The 20,292-nt window shown below is 42.2% G+C and overlaps 1 protein-coding gene across 1 annotated transcript; it reads left to right on the forward strand.

Annotated features, from left to right (window-relative positions):
- Window positions 1-9,306: 9,306 nt before the first annotated feature.
- RAB39A (RAB39A, member RAS oncogene family) lies at window positions 9,307-19,442 on the forward strand. The gene is made up of 2 exons (XM_066544766.1): window positions 9,307-9,629; window positions 15,810-19,442. The coding sequence occupies exons 1-2, from the start codon at window positions 9,307-9,309 to the stop codon at window positions 16,234-16,236; spliced, it is 750 nt and encodes a 249-aa protein (XP_066400863.1). The 3' UTR covers window positions 16,237-19,442.
- The last annotated feature ends 850 nt before the right edge of the window (window positions 19,443-20,292 follow it).

A 20,292-nucleotide genomic window follows, 5' to 3' on the forward strand; every position in this document is an offset into this window, starting at 1 on the left:
AACAGAGGAGAGGCTGCCCCAGCTCTCCCTGTTGCCAGAGGCAGTAAGTACTGGGGTGGGCTGTTGCTTGTATTCCCAGTAATCCCACAGAGTGTGTGTGCATATATATATATATATATATATATATATATATATATATATATATATATATATATATACACAGGTGATCACACCACCAGAGGCACAAACATCCTAATCCTGCCTCCTCTTTGGAAGATAAAGGGTTTTTTTATTGTGAAATAATTTTTTTTAGTGTGGCCATGGAATGAGTATAATTCAAGCACTCTGTCCAGTAACTGACCATGGACCCTCGGCCTTCCACTTTACTCTGCATGACCCCACACAAACCAACAGCCTACATGTGTGCACTATGGATCTTCCCAGTAACTGTCCCTGGCTCCTCCTGTCTCCGCCTGAGTCACATGCAGAGACATAAACCTGCAGATAGGTCTCAGGCTGACCACTGACCTCATAGCCCCTCCAGTGGATGGGTTGGACCTCTTGGTCCCTCCAGGAGCCAACTGTCAGACCACTCTGGTCTCCCTGGTATCCAGCCTAGACCTACAGCTTCTCCATTTTACAGCTTCCAAGCCTCTTGTCCTTCTCACCAACTAATCCAACTTGATATTTGCAGATATGTACACACTGATATACATCTCTTGACAGCAAACAATCTTCACCAAAAAAGCAGCATCCTCTCTTGAAACAAATATATTGCATCTGCGCTTGCTCAAATTACTTTGCTTTACAAAGATCACTAGAACAGGAGCTGCCTTTTGCTTACAGCATCTAGTAGTGGTTTCTTTCCTTGTGACTTCATATTTCTTACACTTTTCAATTTCTGCAGTTTGGATTCCTCCCCAGACTGTAGTCCCCTTCAGTGTAGTACCTGCTCCTGCAGGAATGCCTTCATGGACTGCAGTCATCTCAGGATGTTCCTGCACCTATGTCTTCCTGTGTGTCATCACTTGTACCCTCACAAATCTCTCAGCAGCTGCTTTATTAAATGTGTTTCACAGAGATGCTGCATGCTTCTATAATTGGTTATGGTTTTGGCATGTGGTGGGTTGGTGGTATCTGTTGCCAAGCCAGCTGGAACCAGCTGTGACTGAAGGGCAGACCTTCTCCTACACAGCTCGCCCCTGTAGCCCCACTGCTACCAAAACTCTGCCAGCTATGCACAGAGTAGCATTTTGTTTCCGTTTGAGGCAACTCACGATCTTTCGAGTTAGGAGCTGTGTTTAGGCAGAAGCATTCTCAGCCTCCCCTCAGGTTTCCCCAGCCTTTCACTGCCCTCCAGTGGAAAGTGCTGCTTGTCAGCTTTGTCTGCCGTGGCATACACGGCAGCTTTAAGGTGTTTCCTGTCCTTCCACACCACATCCTTTAGCAAATAAAAAAAAGAACAAACATGCATGTGAGTGGCAGTGTTCCAAGTTTGAACATTGATAATCTGTAATTGTCTTTGATTGATTCCTGCAAAATCAGAGAGCTTTTCTTTTGAACCCAGACATATTCCGGGACATAAGAATTAAAGGAGTGAGAGCAAAGATGCTCAAATTATATTTGAGAGATCACAGAGAGGTGTTAGGGTGAGGGTTTGACATGTTGATAACAGTTTTTCTTTTCATTCCTGGTGTCAGAAGGTCTGTTGAGTTCTGTTTCAATTCATACCTGAGATGAGGTGCAGGACTGCACTGATGGAAGGCTTGTCTGTAGTTCTTTCTAAAGAACTGTCTAGTCTTGGGTACAGGCATATTCCTGACACTAACATTAAGTGATTCAGAAGGCATAACAGAAGTGAAATCCTCTTGGGAGGATGGACAGGACTGCAAACAAACCCTCATGAAAAACACCCTTCTTCCCTCTGCACAGCTGTCTCCTCTCCTGTTGTCCTGTTCCCTCACACCATGCACTGCACTCAGTCCCTTCAGTGAGGCAATGGCCAGTGCAGACACTGGGATCAGTATGTAGTGGTTCCTCCATCAGCAGCAGTCCCTTCAGACTCATGCCAGGTGGGGCCCTGCTCAGGCATGGTTTTTGCTATACTCCTGGTCATTTTTCCCTTCCCTGCTAGTGCTTTCTGCCCTTTCTAAAGCAGATGTTTCAGAGGTGCTACAAACCCATCTGGTGGCTCAGAGCCACCAATTAGCTTGGCTGATGTGCTCAGCTGTAGCCTGCAGGGGTGAGTCAAGAGAAAACTGGGTGTGTCCAATGTGGCTGTGACCTTCCCACAGAAGCTTATCCATATAGACCCTTCCCCAACATGCTGGTTATGTTTAGTAGACAGATATATGACATTTTGCAAATTATATGACTTCCCTTTGCCATGGGAGAGATGGTGCAATGAAGTGGAGCAGTTGGGCAGGCTGGCATTGTGGTTTCATTCACAAGATCCTCATTCTGCAGGAAACATGGTGCAATCCTGAAGGAAGCATGGGTGGGTCAGTGTGGTCGTTCCTGCCTTGCTTTGGCATCCTAGCACAGGAACATGGGTGGGTCTTGGGTTTCCCTCACTCTTTTCAGCTCTCTGAACTCAGAAGCTACAGATGCAGTCCTGCACCTTATAGCAGAGTCATAGGCCCTCCCTCCCCAGGGTCATTTTTAAGTCCCCTCCAGTTACCCCAGTACCCTTCCATGTCCTTACTTGTAGGACTGGTTACACAGTACCTCATTGATGACTACCCCACTTGTTTTCTGATTTGTTGTTGTTTTCCAGTTCTTGCTTCAGTTACTTCTGGATGCTTTTCCATTTCCTGATGACCATTGGCATAGATTGGCTGTCTGTGCCTTTGAGCACACCAAAGCCATCCCTCACCAGGAATGGAGCCCAGGCAAAGGCCCCCACCAGTGCTGTCCTTCAGCACAAGTGTACTGACCAGTAACCTACTTACATAGGTCCAGCTCCTTTTGTCTTCTTTCTTCTCTGTTTTCTCATACTCATTCCTCCCAGGTCCTTGATCCTTCCGCTAAACATCCCACGGTAAGTCTTGTACAACCCCAAAATGTTCTTTCAACTTCCCACAGTGAGTCCTATGGTCCTGTAGGCAGTAATTCTCTCTGAGTCTGTAAAGGCATTGATGGGGAGTGTCTTCAATTGACTCAGCTGGGGGTGCCACCCCCAACCCACAGGGCTGGTGGCTCCCCTGTTCCAGCCCTTGGAACAACCCTGCCAGGAGCTCATTCAGCTCTGGTGCAGTTACTGGATTTCCCCTGCCTGTCATTTTGTGTCTCTGCTCCTTTGTGTTCATGGGAATGAGCCTTCAGTCACATAATTTAATCTTTACCTAGTCCATAAATTGTGCATACTCATTTAGGTTCACTTCTTGAAGTTCTATGGGGTAAAATGTCCCCAAATAGCTCTGTGACCACAGTCTCTTAAGTCTAACCCCTTCTGATGATTGCTCTATCTGTAAAAAATTTGTCCACTCATTTCTGCTAATTCCCTCCTACGAACTTCTTCTTTGTTCTAAATATTCTCATGTGATGTTTGCTTTTTGAGCAGAGACACAGTCTCTTAAGTTTATAAGAAATTTTATTCACTTTTTAAAGGTTTTAAATTCCCAGGGGCAGAGGGAAGGCTTCCTGTCCTAAAGTCATTCAGTCTATCTCCAGAGCAAACAAGGTGCAGTTTCAACTGGAAGCATAGGGGATGGTATTTTGGGAGAAAGACCATGGGGCCTACTTCCAGTTGCAAAACCTAAGGCAAGCCTTTACACCAGAAGCAGGACTGCAGGGCAGCTGTCAGTGTTTTTTGAATGAAAGCTGTCTCTGATCTACACCATACATGCCACAGTCACGAGGAGATGAGGTGTGATACACACTTTGCCTGAGTGGATGGGTAAGTGGGTAATGAGGATTCCTGATCTGCAAACACATCCCACACAGATCAGAGCTTCAGCCCCACCAGTCCTATACTGGTAATCCCAGAGGAACAGGTCTCTCATTCTGACTCTCATTCTGGCAGGTCTCTCATTCTCATAGACCTCTCATCCCACTAGGTCTATGGATGACAGTGTAGCTTCCCGGCATTGCAGTTCTTGTGCTTCAGCTCCTGTATGGTATCAGATGACCACGTGTGGTGTTGCTCCCAAAGGACTATCACTTTAACAATTTAATACCTTTCATATTAAATCATTGATATAAGGTGGCAATGGCTCTGCTAACCACACGGCCTGAGGCCAAGCATCTTTTACTTCCTCCATCCCAGAGGCACATTATTCGTTCCCACCAGAGTTTCTATAACCCCCCAGCACTCCATCCAAGGTACAAGAGAAGAAACATTACCTGTGCTACCAGCTCATACTGGATTCATCAGTTCAAACTTGGCAGATGTTATCACAGCTTATTTGTCTGGGCAATTCTTCCAGATAGGCTAAACTCAGCAGAACTCACCATACAGGGAAGTTCTTTGTTTAATATTTGCCAGCAGTGCAGGGAGACTTGTTTGCCCGTCCTGAATTATCTCAGCAATTATATTTATGAAGGCAATTAAAAATAATACACCTCTTAAGAAATTATCAGAGATTGCATCTGACCAAAACTGGGACTCTGTCAAAGTTGACTATGATAGTGGGCCACGACTTGTAGGATTCCTTTAGAAATGCAGTGCTAACGAAGAAAATACCTCTTTCATCAGTATGTCCAAGGGGTCCATGCCACAAATCTCAGACAAGGAGCATTCTTTGTTAGTGGAAATCTAGGTTGTTTCACACACCAGCAATCCTAAAGAGAAAGGAAATGTAAGAGACAGACTTTATCAGAGCAAAAGATGCATAGAATCCTTGAAGGATCCATTCCAAGTGACAAATGGAAGACTGAGGCAGGAGAACAAATAATTCACTTGTTTAGTGTCACAGAATAAATTTCCATTTGGAATTTATCTCACCTAAAGGAAATCTAATCCTGCCTAAAGACAGGTTCTCAGCCAGTTTAGGCATTATCTCTGACATGTCAATGAGCATGAATTCACTTTAGTATTTTAGTGGAGCAGGTTACACGTTCCTGTATTTTCCTGACAGTTCATGTGTTAGATGTGCTTCTGTTACTGTGGCTGTCTAAGATGTCACCTTAGATGTCTAAAATGGCAAGATTTTCAGAGCTAGATATCTTCTATTGCTCCTGGAATACACAGGTGTTTGGGAGGGAAATACACTTCTTGTAGTGCATCTTATTTAGGCACAGCAAAGACCAAGATGTGAGTCATTGCTGAGTATAACATAATATTCCTAACATTTTGAGGGAGGAGATAGTTGGCCAAGAGGGTAAGGCAATGATGACCCTGTAGTTCAGGTACACACTGTTAACCTGTGTGAAATACGGAGGGCTCAAGAGTTGATGAGATGTGAGGAAAAAGATAAAAATATCTAATGGTTATAAAGCATTTGTTGAGTAAATATCCAGCCCTTGATTTTTAATACCCTGTTAAGTAAGGAATTTTTTTTCCCCAGGCTTGTCTTTGAAATTATGTTGTAGTTACTTCTGGAAGATCAGGTCTGTACAGTTAGAAGTTTTTCTTGTCCCAGATGGGTGTTTATCTTCTTCACTGAAACTGTCTTTATGAGTTCATTCAACTGTCGAGTAGTTTCACTTGCATCATCTCCACAGACCCATTTTAATGCCTCACAAAGTGGACCTTTATGTACATATTTATTTATTTAGATTTTTTTTTATTTTTCTATAAGTCCATTCATGGATTCTGATCACTCAGTTGGGCAAATTGTTTGTTTTTTTTTTTTTTCCTGAGGTTTGTACGATGATTTTCTATGTACATATTTATCTCAACAACATAAGGAACACCCTCATCAAACAAGGACATCTTCTAAGAGGTTGTCATTTAGGAAATGTCCTTCCCACCATCATGTGAAACCTAGCTGGTTGATGACATCTCAGAGGAAGGAAAGTCTCTGCTAATTAGTAGGGAGTATCTCACCTCCAGTACTACTCTAACAAAAGAAAAGAACTTGCAGCAAAAAAATCAATAGTTTGCATATTGAAACTTGCTCTGTGAAAAAATTAACAGGTGTATCAGCCTCCAGATTAATAGCCTAGGCAATTAAAACAGGTATGGATGGCATCTTGCTTCCAGACTGGTCCCTCAGTTCTCTTAGATCATTGGGTGGCAGCAGAAGGCATAGTTTCTCAGTCACGGGCTGTCTGGGGTTAAAAATCTATTGCTTTCATCTATGTTTCTCTAAATTTCTATATAAGCACATGAGCATGTTCTTCAGGAATGCTGTGATCTATGTAGTCCCCTACCCAGTCACCAGTGTTGGAGAAAAATCCATGTTGGGTCAAAAACATAACATGAAATGAGGAATTTTTAGATTGAAACATCTTGGATTTGCAGCTTTGTGCAGTCATAATGGTGATTATGCAGAAGATTTGGAAGTTTGGGGTTGTTTGGCTCTTTTTTTCCCCCCAGAATTTAGGTTTGATTCACCCTCTCTGGGAAGAGCAGATTGAAGCTGCCAATGCACAAGTGATAGGAATTGTCCGAAGGGAAGTCAGGTTCTTGTTGCTGATTTAACCACTCTGATCTAACCATCCCAGCTCCTCAAAGCAGCAATTCCTGATTGCTTCTTCTGACTGCTGGTCTGAGATCTTTGTGAGAACTGTGTGCTGTCCAGGGCCTCTGTACTCACCAGTAAATGAACCAAAACTGAATGACTTGGACAGAAAATTCACCCATTGTGTTCACTTCAAAATAGACAATTCAAATGCAGGTTCTTTAGGTAGATTGATCATATGACACCCAAAAGATCACAAATGAAGATAAAAGTTTTTGGTTTAGATATGTATGTGCCATAGCTTTTCTACAATGACAAGCTTAGCTAGACAGACCAGACTCTGGAAGCCTGATAATATTTGGAGACATATTTAGCTCAACTGTAAATGCCCTAGGCAAATTGGCTTTGTTCACCTGTTAGAAATGAAATGAGCTGTGCAGCTGATTAGTGTGGTGTTTTTCCAGCCCAGATGTACAAAGGACAGCAATCTGCTGTGCATCTGATCCAGGTATTATACAGTGAACAAAGTCCACTTGAAATTTTTCAGTATTCACATTTGGGAAGTATCAGAACTACTGATATCATGTACCTTGAACCTCTGTTTCACATGAGAATACTTCTTGTATGAAAGTACCACTTTTTTCAGAACACTTAGGAAAGATTCCAGGGAATCACCTGTAATCATGCCCATGAAGAACTGCAAGAAATTCACTGATTTCAGCTTTATGGGAGTTCATTTGTCATTATCATTATTAACACCGTTTTATTTTAATTGCTACTTAAAGGAGCAACTAGTCAAGTATAAGCTATGTTCAGTTTGTTTTAAGAAGAGCTGGTGAAAGTACACGGGAGAAATGTAAAGGAATCAAAAGGGAACACACTCAGAGATACATGCAGACGCAGAATCGCTGTGTCCCAGGGACTGACTGGACAGCCCGAAAAGTCCCTGGAGAGAGGAGATTCTTGGAGCAGGTGGCATCTCGCAGCTTCAGCTCAGCATGCATAGCAAGAAAAATCCCTCTGGCAGCTCCTGGCTCTGCCTTTTACAGCTTCTAGACTGCCAGGCCACATCTTTGCTGGAAGGTTCTGGGGTCATCTGGGTCTGTTCCTCAGGACCAGCCACCCATTAATATCCCAGAAAAACTCATTTTGGGGCTGGGAGACATCATCTCCTGAGCAGTGCATGCAACCCCTCTTTCAACTTCACCTTGTCCTTAGTCTCAGTCATCCACTCTGTGGAGCTGCAAGATCTACCCAAGCCTACAAGGGAAATCTACCTGTCCCACAGTGGTGACCAAGTAACACATCGCAGTAACAATACCAGACTCAGGCAATGAGAATACTTGTCACAGCAAATTGCCCCAAAGACTTACAGAAAAAATGTGGTTTCAGCTATGCCTCTAACCACAGGTACTTAGGTGTTTAGCTGCATTTATGCACCACATGGACAGAGGAAAACAGGCTGTGTGAAAAATAATGTCACCCATCTCCTCTCCCTGTCCTTTTCACTATCAAAGTGCCTATTCATATCAGTATCCACTTGCTGCTGACATTCTGCCGACAACAACCTACTTCCCAGCTGTCCCAGCCTACTCAGTTGAGTTTTCAGGCTCACTGCCTGTGGCTCCCTCACCCCAGCCCAAACTACAGAAGAAGCTGATGCAATTCGGTTTACCAGAAGTCCAACGATTTCCTTTTATTTGGCTCTAATGCCCTTACCAACCATTGTTAGTGTTTGTTATCCCATGTGGTTCTGAGACTTAAAAGAAATCTGAGGAATCTATTGCTCATCAGATTTATCATAACATGATAGTCAGGTGAAGATCCCAGGAGGGCAAAGAAATTTCTCTGACGCGGGAATCTCTCCTGACACAATTCTTCTATTACTTTGGGTAAAGGCACTTTCACCAAGGCCAAATACAGTTTGTTCCACTGGGAAATGAAGAGTGTATGTTCCTGTCATTTCCAGTATTATGTCCTTTCTCTAGGCAGTTTGTGTGATTCTCTCTGGGGATAACTAGATTGCTAACTCTTCTTTTCCCTTCTGCCACTTTCCCAGCACACCATTACAATCTGGCACTTATTCCTCTCTATCTGTCGGCCTGCACAGCTCCCACCCACCCAGACACCTTCCTTTCCAGGTCCGTGCCCCTTTTTCACCTGCCGATCTTGTTCCTCCACATCTTGCCCAGTATCTCCTTTCTGCTCCCAATTTCTTTGCAAAAGTCATGCTTTAACAGTCTCTCTCCCATGATATTCCATGCCGGCCTGGCTCCCTACCCCAGCATCCCCCTTCTCCCGGCCCAAGCCTGCACTTGTTGCCCGCGCGGGGAGTTGCACGCTGGGCACGGGCAGTAGCCCCAAGGTAGCCCCAAGCTCTCGGCGCTCGCTGCGGCGGAGGAGGGCCCGTCTGGCCGCGCACATGACGGCACGGTGGGAGGGCGGCCCCGGCGGGCGGCTCGGCCGCGCCACCGCCCAGCGGGCGGCAGAGGCGGCCCCAGCGCGCACGGGCCGCGGCGGCAGGGCCGGGGCAGCGGGAGCGGCGGGAGCAGCCGGGGCAGGGGGGGCGCGGAGCCGCGGCCGGAGCGGGGCAGCGCGGTGCTGAAGGGACAGCGCCCGCCCCGCCCCGCCCCGCCCGGGCAGTCGGCGGGGACCACGGCGCGGAGCCCCGGGAGCGGGGCGGGGGTTCCCGGCTCCCGGCCCCCGCCCGGAGCGGCGAGCGCGGGGGCTCCGTCCTGCCCCCGCGGGAGCGGCGGCCCGGGCCCCGCGCAGCCCCCGCCGCCGCCCGCCCGCCGCGCCGATGCCGGGCGTGGGGGCGATCGGGGCGCGGTGCAGGCACCGGCCACGCAGGAGCCCCAGGAAAAGCTCCAAGGCAGAGCCGGGCCAGGCCGGGGCCGCCATGGACGCGGCGATCTGGATCTACCAGTTCCGGCTGATCGTGCTGGGCGACTCTACCGTGGGCAAGTCCTGCCTCTTGCACCGCTTCACCGAGGGCCGCTTCCCGGGGCCACTGCACTCTGACCCCACCGTGGGGGTGGACTTCTTCTCCCGGCTGGTAGAGATCGAGCCCGGCAAGAGGATCAAGCTACAGCTCTGGGACACGGCGGGGCAGGAGCGGTTCAGGTACAGGATCTGGGATCTTACCCACACCCTCTCCTGCCCTCTCCCCAAATCTGCCGGCCTCCGGGCACACCCTGCTGCCCTCCCGGCCCTGTACCCTCCTCATCCGACACATCCCCGGCCCCAAGGACTTTGCCTTGCCCCTCAGCAAAATTTTCCTGCGCCCATTTGGTTGCTGTGCCCCAAGCAGTCCTCCATCTCATTGCCCACCAGTGGCCCTAGCCCTGTGGCCCACCATCCTTCTTGCCCCAGTACCCTCAAGTTCCTCCCCAGTAGTTTCCTTCCCCACCCTTTCCCTTCAGACACACCAGGGAACAGCTACCCTTCTCCTTCCAGCTGTCACTGTAGGGTAACAAGTGGCCTTGTCCTGTTTCTTCTTCCCTTCCTCATCTTTCCCCTGAAGTCCTGCACCTAACATAGCAATCCCTCCTCCACGTTTTTTTTCTTTCATTGCTGCAAGAGGCCTCTGCCTAACTCTGCATTTCTTACTTTGTCATCACCTCCGAACTCATCCTCCCCTGCAGTATTTCACTCTGCCATTACCTCTCCCATGCAATCTGGAGACCAGGTCACCTCCCAGCTCTTCTGCCTTCCAGCACAGCAGCACTGTCTGTACCAGTGCAGTGTGGAAGCCACTGGGCAGCCAGCTACAGTCCCTTATTTCAGTGTTTTGTCTGCCTTCTGCACCTGCTGTGCACTGATTGTTGCTAGAAGTCTTCACTAATACTGCTACCATTTATAATGTAGTTAAACTAGTTCAAATGCTGCACTGAGTATTAAACACTCTCCTTTCTCCCCTCTGTTACAAACAGTAGCAAAACTACCCTCTTTTCCTCCTCCAGAAAAGTCTCAGTCGTTTCCCAGTTAGCAAGTTGATACTGTCACTCACTCACTCTTGTGTCTCTGTTGTATCTGTAGTGCTTGCCACTTCAGGCAAGTTGTGCATGGATTTTAGTTTGGACTTGGGCTTCAACAGATATGAATTCATGGCACAGGCAAACGCATAGTCCATCTCTGTGTACCTGACCACATATCTGTTGTTACTGGAATGCTAGCAGGAGAATTAAAATGGGCCCCTTCACTGGCCAGAATCAAGTCCTCTAAATTCCCTGTCTTCTCTTGCAACAGTTGTGCAGATGCCTATACCCAGCTGAAGAGGTGGGATTGCACTGTTTTACTGGGGGACCACAACTTTTTTTCTTTAGAATAACCATTAAAGTGAAACAACAAACAACTTTCCTGGGCTTGCATGAGTAAGATGTATTTTTGCAGGTAGGCTTCTGAAGGGTTAGCAAAGAAATTAAGTGTTAATGGAAAGCTCTTGGCATTTTTCACCCTCTGTGCATTCCAGACAGAATGTAGAATACTTGTAAATAATTGAAATTGCTGACAATTAACCAAGATGACCAATGACAAGATATTCGACTTAAAGAAATGGAAATACACAGACTCTTGCATACATTTAAAATTAAATTATGGCAATCCTTTAACCCTAGAATGCTCAGGCAATATACACTGATGAGTCATGCTGTCAGCTGCTCTTAAATTTACCTCTGTGTTTTTTCTAATACTCAGAAGATACAACCTGAAAAAAGTAGTTTTAAATATTTGCATTTGTTTTTCTGCTAATTTATCTCTGTGTTTTTTCTAATACTCAGAAGATACAACCTGAAGAAAGTAGCTTTAAATATTTGCATTTGATTTTCTGCTAAGAAACTGACAGTTTCTTGTCAGTTGGTGTACTAAATATAATAGTGTTTGTTGTACAGTCTGTTTTACATTTAGTCAAATAAATTATAAATATTTTACTACCTTGCACCACAGGTTACAATGTTGCATTCTGTTCTGCTAATGGAGAACATTACAGATCACAAACGAAGATGATCTTAGGGAGGAGCTAATTACTCCAAGAAGTTATACTGGGGAACACCAAGTAGTTTGCAGTTCTGATTTCCAGTTCTGCTCTGGCTCACTTGGGATTTTAGAGGAGGTAAAACCTGTCTTTAAAGCTCTCTGGGGAGTTCCCTGCATGCAGGGAAAACTACTGGCTGTGTAATAACCCCCTTCTTTTGGTCCCAGGCATCAGGGACACTCCCAGGGAAAAAGGAAGATGTGACACACCTGCCATCACATTCTCTTGAAAGATGTCATGTACTTCCTTGGATGAGTTATTTGGGAAAAATTCTTACATGTCTCTAGCTCACTGATGAATCTGCATTTGAACTGTATTTCATACATTGACTTAGAAATCATCTTTAAAATGCCCTGAAATAGCAGCTATTGAATGTATTTATTTTGACATCAATCAGGCATCACTAAGCAGACTTTCTCATTCTCTGAGGTGCTACATGGACAATAACAACATAGTAACACTTTTAACATCTTACTAGAACAAGAACCTGCAGACTTGCTTAGTATAGACTCAGTTCTGTAATGCGGATTAACATAAATGAAGGGCACATCCTCAGTTTCTTTCTATCTTCGGATCAGTCATTTAGAGCAATCTGCTATTTTGTTTGTGTTTTACATCATCTACTTTGCTATGGTTTTTGTTTGTTTGTATATTTTTCCCATATTTAAATCAAATAATATATTTAAATCATGAAACCTCCAATGCCATAAAATGCTCATGGTGCTAAGACTGAGAGTTCATTTCAGTAGGGGCAAAATATTGCGGGGATGCTTCCATTAACCCACTTTTTAGTAGACCAGGATATTAGACACATTCTGTTTCTAGTACATCTTGAAAATAAAACACTATCCTATTCTTTTTCAGTAAGCAATATGTATTTTCAAAATTATTACATTACAATGTAGTCTTTAGTCATAGTATAAAAATAACTCTTCAAAATTAGATAAAGCTTTTAGGGAAAGTTAGGTTCATCTGGTAAAGATCAGTAAGATCATAATGAAAAAGAAACACCGACTTAAAGCCTCCCTAAAGCCATAGTCTGATGTGATTATACAAAGAATCATAGAACCATGGAATACCCTGAGTTGGAAGGGACTCAAAAGGACCATCAAGCCCAACTCCTGCCCCTGCAGAGGACCATCCTCAAGAATCACACCATGTGCCAGAGAACATAGTCCTAGTGCTTCTTGAACTCAGGCTGGTGCTGTGACCACTCCCTGGGGAGCCTGTTCCAGTGCCCAACCACCCTCTGGGTGAAGAACCTTTACCTGACATCCAACCTAAACCTCCCCTGACACAGCTTCAGGCCATTCCCTCAGGTCTGTCACTGGTCACCACAGAGCAGAGATCAGTGCCTGCCCCTCCTTTTCCCCTCACAAGGAAGCTGCAGACTGCAATGACGTCTCCCCTCAGTCTCCTCCAAGCTGAACACATCCAGTGGCCTCAGCCACTCCTCATATGGTTTCTCCTCAAGGCCTTTCTCCATCCTTGTTGCCCTCCTTTGGACCCTCTCCCATAGTTTAATGTCTTTTTTATGTTGTGGCACCCAGAACTGCCCCCAGCACTGGAGGTGAGACTGCCCCAGAGCAGAGCAGAGCAGGACAATCCCCTCCCTTGCCCAGCTGGCCATGCTGTGCCTGATGCCCCCAGGACAGGGTTGGCCCTCCTGGCTGCCAGGGCACTGCTGGCTCATGAAGTGTAAAAGCACTGGGACAGGTTGTGTGGGAAAGTGGTGGCATCACCATCCCTGGAATTATTTAAATATGTGTAGGTGTGTCAGTCAAGGAAGTGGTAGAGTGCTGGACTGTGCAGTGCTGAATTAACAATCAGAGTCAATGATCTTAAAGATTTTTCCCAGCCTAAAAGATTCTGTGGTTCTATGATCCTTTTCTCAGATTTTAGAAAACCACATAACATGATATTGTGTGTATCGATGTTTCTTTAAAATTTTTGTGTTGCTTTTTTTCTTGCGTTACTGTTTTCTAAAGCTTCTTTGTAATACAAATCTTTTTTTTGGTAATGAGAAAAGTAGTTCCAAATTATACATACCAGAAGTACAGAAAAAATGACTGTTGTCTCTCCAATATATTCACCCAGTTTTTGTGATGTATGGCACAAAGTATCCTGTAAAGTTACAGGATACTTTTTAGTCATCTCCATTAAAAGCAATACATACACACAATTCAATATAATGGCTTAGATCATCAGCCTCTGTAAATTAGCACATTTCTGCAGAAGGGACTTGCAAGAGATGAGGGTACTCACTGCTGTGTATAAGCATCCATAACCACACAGAGGGCTGGGTTTCAGTGCTCCAGTTTATAGATAAATGATAGAACAACTTTTTATATAGAAATACTTGGCAGGTGATGCATTGCATTTTCAATACTAACCTACTTTCTTTCCTGGCTAATGCATTTCTTTGTTTTCAAGTTTTGGGGTGGGGGCAGGGTTGTTTGAGTTTTTTATTTTGGTTTGGTTTTTTTTCTATAATGATAGTAGGTTGTGTTAGCTTTTACCTCTCCATATCAAATCCCATTTTTGTCATCCACATTTGCTCTTACTAGAACTACCTGAATTATTTTTCTGCCTTAATTTGTGTTTGCAGACACTCTAAAGGAAAAAAATGGTTAGGAAAACCAGAAACAGATCTTTATGGTACCTGTATTTAATATTTCACAAAATGTGACACCCCTAACTTATGTTCTTAAACAATTTTGTGAAACAGTGTGCCATTTTTTATATCCAGGCCTTGTGAATTAATCTGAGGTTGAGATCCTGTTGTCTTCACATTCAGAGAGACACTGCATGAAGTCTATTACTGGGAATATAGAAAAGATCTTTCTAAGCATTAGGAGAAACAGCCCCTCCTTCTTATTGAAATAAAACCATTTCAAATGCTGTTTGCTGTGGCTAAATGAATTTGGATATACCAAGAAATCGACGTCTTCTTTATCTGTGCACTTACCTATCTGTAAAAGGACTATTGCTGCTAATCATGCCTCTGTGTTCAAATTGTCATCAAAAACTCTATGAAATGTGATGAACTGAGATTTGGAGGGAGCTACTGTTATAAAAAGTTATACTATTGTGTACAGTTCATCCTGCTTCCTAAAGTTTTGAGTTTTTGGCATCAGCATGCTCTTCATAATCATGAGATAAAATGGAATTAATTCTTAGCTTAGGTTATCATTTCAAATAATGACTGTTTAGAGATTATGCTTCTCATTTCATGTGGAGAATACTTATATATACACTAGTTATATATTTATGCCAGCAATAAGCGCTTGTGTACATTCCTTGGTAGGCTGTCACTTTCTTTAAAATGTCTCTTCTCAACTTCTCCATTCTCTCCTACTGTTCATGATTAGAGACTGAAAATAATTGTTTAGTTCCTGTATTTTTTACACTCTCTGTCTCTCTCTACATTCTAACTTTTTTTCCTTATTCTAGAGCACATTAAATTTTTTTTCAACCAGAAGAAGATTTTCCTACTTCCAAAATTCCTTCCAGTGAATGTTTTGGAGCTTAGAGGGCTCAAAAGTAGAAAATAACTCTTGCCAGCCCTCATGCAAAAAAATAGTAAATTTATAAAATATAAAGGGCGTTTGAATCTCTGTGTGAGAGAGATGCTGGAGGTAGATGTGTCCCTTCCCTGTAATAAGTTTGTGTTTGCCTAGCTCACTCAAAACTTTTGGACAGTTTTGTTCAGGGAGTTTCCTTTCTCTGCCTGCTACCTGTTGACTTCTTCAAGCATGAAGAGTTATGATTAGCTATATAAACATTCTTTTAAAGAACGTTTCTTCAAGGAATGCAAAAGGATATGCTTGAACATCGACAAGTTTGGCCTTCAGGTTTCTTGACATATGTGTACATGTTTCAGTCTGAAATAATTGATTAGGACAAAGTGAAGTGCATGTTTATATGAAGCTGAAGGACTCAGACTTTACACCTAAAGTGTATATCTTTTCTTCTGTGAACATGTCCCACAGTTTGCTAATAAAGACCACTTAACAGAATAATTCAGCATTCAATATTTGCCCTAGAGGTGTTGGGTTCAGGAATGTTTAGAAACTGAATTTTGAATGTAGGAAATAAACTGGTAGTCTAGTAGATTAAATTTATAAATTTCAATCAGCTTTAAAAAAGGAAAGTTATTTAATAACACTTATAAAAGATAAAAACACATTGCCATATGGAAAAGTAATTGCTTTATGAATAAAATGAAAATGCATTTTAATTTTCCATTTTCTTTATTTTCCCCTTCGCAGATCAATAACACGCTCTTATTATCGCAATTCTGTGGGTGGCCTACTAGTATTTGACATCACAAATCGACGATCTTTTGAGCATGTGAAGGACTGGCTGGAAGAAGCAAAAATGCACGTGCAGCCCTTTCAGATTGTGTTCCTGTTAGTAGGACACAAATGTGACTTAGTGTCACAGCGCGAGGTTACGAGAGAAGAAGCTGAAAAACTGTCATCTGACTGTGGTATGAAATATATAGAAACTTCAGCAAAAGATGCCACAAATGTTGAAGAGTCCTTTACAATTCTTACACGAGATATCTATGAACTTGTAAAAAATGGAGAAATCTCAATACAAGATGGATGGGAAGGTGTCAAGAGCGGCTTTGTTCCAAATGTTGTACATTCATCAGAAGAAGCTGTAAAGCCCAGGAGACAGTGCATCTGCTGAGTTTGTAGTATGCCAAAGAGCCCATGGGGTGTTTAGAAGATGATGCCAATCTAAATGACAGCAAAATAATTTTGAAACAATATTAGATCATGGCATAGCTGAATCATAGAATGGTAATTTGGTTTTGTATCCTTCTGTCAAGGTTATAATCCATAACACTTTAAGTGCTTTTTTTCTTTACAGAGTACAATAACCTTGTGTGGTCTTCAGGAAAATAAATTAAATATTGCTAAAGGGAAACCTAGTTCTATAGCAAGACACTGAGAAAGTGCAATAACCATCACGAAAACATCTTCACTTGGGCTTTGTTTTCTGAATACTGTTTAAAATCAAGTCTTGTTAGATGAGGATCAGATGATTTCATTACTTTTGTTCATCCTGCCTTAGCTTTGGACAAGAAAATGTTATACCTTACACTTTTTTAATGTGATTCTTTACTCAAGGGCAGGGTTGCTAATGACCATTAAAGTTAGAATGCTGTAGAATTTGATAGTAAAGATAACTCTAAGGAAAGCAAACTGAAAGATTGCTCAAATAGCAAACACTTTTGATATGACAATGAGTACAAGCCTTACTAAAGAAAAAGAATGTTTTAGAACAGATGATTTATTTGTATACGAAAATGGGGAATAGAAACAATGGAATTTATTATTAAATATTTTCTGAATTGCCAATGAAACTAAACATAACATGACATATGATCCAGCTGTTATTTGACTTGTATACAAAACAACTTTTCCAACCACTGGAGTTACATTTCAGTGGCCAGATCCTCAGCTGGGTAATTATCATCGTCACATTGATGCCTACAGAATCATGTTAATTTACACAAACAAATTCCATATTAGCTTTAAAAAATAAACCCTCTTCTAACTAGAAGTAAAAAAAAAAGTTTAAAAGTGCTGCAACCCATGGGAACCCAGGCCTTAAATTTGAAAAGAGCAAGGACAGTTTTATTCTTAGCCAGCAAATGTTAAACTGTTGTTTAAAAATGGAAGGTTTTAAACTAAAACTGTTACAAACAGAGCATTTGGAGAGGAAAGAATTTCTAAAATGATGGTCATCTACAGAGAGCAAAGTAAGAGAGCTCCTAAGAAAGAAACACATAATAGCTTTTAATAACAACAGTAGGAGAAATCTGTGATCATGTAGCATTTTACTGAGCTTGGAGTCATCTTTCTACTCCTCTGAATATAACACACACTAGCTTTATGCAAACTAGGTCTAGCACATAAATACCAAATAAATCTATTTCTATTGTATTGTAGTAAGTAGTATGAAAGATGACTTGATCTCCAGAGTTAATAAGCATCTACAATTTATTTGGCATAATCATAGCCACCAAACATCAAGCCAGTTATCTTCATATAAAAGTGTGTTATCGCGTACAATTCTCCTTTTTCAAGATCAGGCAGCAAGTCTATCTAATCTAATTTTCTTCTTCAACAAGCAGATGATTGGTTTTCTCTCAGGTTACTTGGACGTTCTTTTACAATCCTTTTTCAAATATTTTGTAGTATGGAGACAGGTTGTTTGGTTCCAGTTACTTTATACATTTAGGGCAACTAAAATCATTGACTTCAAAGGGGGCTAGAACTTAAAGTTTTTCTAAAGCCTGAGTCTTACCTGCACTGAGGCACAGTTACACTATTATGGAAGGATACAGAGGCCTTAATATAAACAGGAATCAGCCTTAATTCATTAGCAAATAGGACAGATAATTCTAGTCTCAGCATGCCAGAGAGTAATTGCTGTGAACCTGATTCTCTGTTAAACTACATGTATTGACACCAAATCAACTTTGTAGGGTATTTTAAGCCCTCTTTACAAAGCAAACATGACTACAGATGCCAAAAGGTAGTGCAGAATCAGGCTGCAAGCATTTGATACTCATTTCTTTATAATATGAGGCTTATGTTGTGCATCTCAGAAGATATCTTTGTTGTTTAATTAATTAATTTAATTAAATAAATCAGTGACTAGGGAGTCAACAGATCCAAAGTCCACCACTGGTTCACTGTGTTTTTCTGAGCAAGGCATTTGTGGTTTTTGTGCCTCACCTTCTGTATCTCAAATATAGAGATGATTGTTCTTCCTTAAATTCACAAAAACTGCTGAGACCAAATCAGTCTATGTGATCTTTAGTCCTGGACTCTATCCTCTGTGTGCTACCTGGTTTTGAGTGTTTAGCATCATGGGATGTGGATACTGATTTCTTCTGACATACCCAAATAACAATAACAAAAAAATTAAATTAAAACAGCCTTATAAGTGCCAGGTATTGCTGTGAATCTATATTTCATTGCATATTTCATTATTTTTAGATTAAAGTCTTGTATCTTTAATTTTTCTTCCTGAATACTCTGGAGCCAATGAGCTTTTCATTCTGTATGAAAAAAAATGGGTTTTACTGGGGGTAAAAGGACTGGGAGAAGAGGGGAGTGGAGGGGAGGTATGCACAGAGAAACAATCATCAGAACAGAGCCTTAATCTCTGTTGTCAATGTTGTACCTGTGGTGTCACGTTTATTACACTGGGAATGGAGCTTTTAACCAGATTCAACTGTGTAAGGAGCTGGTATTGGCCATGCAACTAGAAGAGAAGTTCACTACATTTTAAAGTACTGTACACATAGTTGTCTTATTTGTAATTCCTAAAAATGTAGATTAATGTGTACTTTCAAACACTGTCTTTATGATATATTAAACCACTACTGTATCTTCTCACTACACAGTGAGATAGTGATAAACACATAATTTGTCAAAATGTGTTATTTTCTTTTCAGATGCTTTGCAAGATGATATGTAAGTAACAGCTTGAATAAGATGTAGAATGGGTGATAGTTCAGTGCATGTATATTCTTTTTCCCCCCAAGGAAGCATGAATATTGACAACAGAATTAAATTCCCAGAAATTACAGAAATTAGATAAATCTTACATGGTAGCCAAATTTAAAATATAGAAAATATTTCATAAGAAAACACAAACTTTGCAAATTAAGATTTGGTCAATCCCAGTTAGGAAATGAAAAATGTTGAAAAACTTTGACAAAGTTTTTATTTGGATTCATAGGCCTGGCAAATGAACAGATAAAAAGTATTGTTTTGGACTCCTAAAATGTTTAAACTTCCATTGCTTTTATTCTAAGCTTGATAAAGAAGAGTAAATATCTTCCTCATTAAAATATTTTACACATGAATTCTTAAGATATTTTGGCTTGCTCATAATTGCATCCATCCCATGTAAGAAGCAGAAACTAGCCTCATACCTTAGGAATCAACCAAGGAAAAGATTTAGATTTAGTTTTATTCATTTATGCCTTCAGTATGGAATAGACTCATCAATCTAACCTCAAACTGGCGACTGTCCTGTGCTCACAGAAAATGATGCAGGCCTGACTGAACTCCCAGGCCCTCTGTGCTGCCCTATGCTGAGGTTCCCTCTGCTCACATGAACAGCTGCTGGTACCCACGCCGCCTGCCTGAAAGCGAGGGGGAAGATGATCACAGATATTTCAGTCTCAGCATTTCAGCTCCCTGAGGGAGTGCATGCTTCATTGCCCTCTTTTTACATAATTAACATCCAGGAAGAGTGCTATTTCCCTCACTGAAGACCCCAGCACAATGGGAGCTCCTCCAAGTCTCCACCTTTGCTTTTTACACAGAGCTGGCACAGCAATTTCAGCAGCCTTTATTCAGTTCTGAAGAAAAAGAAGAAAGGCCAAGGGTTTATCCTCTACATGGGCATGGAACCTTACCACAAACATGGTAGACACTTTAAGAAATCATTAAATATCAAAAAACAACTGTCAATTGCAAAAATTTGCATTGCTCATTTCTCAGAGTCTAGAGACTATCTTTCGATTAAGTGAATGAAATGAAAATTCTAAAAGAGGAATCACCCATCGCCCACAGAGGCTATTGGGAGTAGCAGGCTCTTTATGAAGGGTAGGTAAATCTTCATTTAAACTCAAACTGAGGAATACAAAATCCCAATCCTGAGCTGCTAGAGTGGATCACTGTCTTTGCAAGTATTTAATTCATTTACTTCTCAGAG

The sequence above is a fragment of the Molothrus aeneus genome, chromosome 2, assembly GCF_037042795.1.
Source record: "Molothrus aeneus isolate 106 chromosome 2, BPBGC_Maene_1.0, whole genome shotgun sequence".
Taxonomy (NCBI): Eukaryota; Metazoa; Chordata; class Aves; order Passeriformes; family Icteridae; genus Molothrus; species Molothrus aeneus.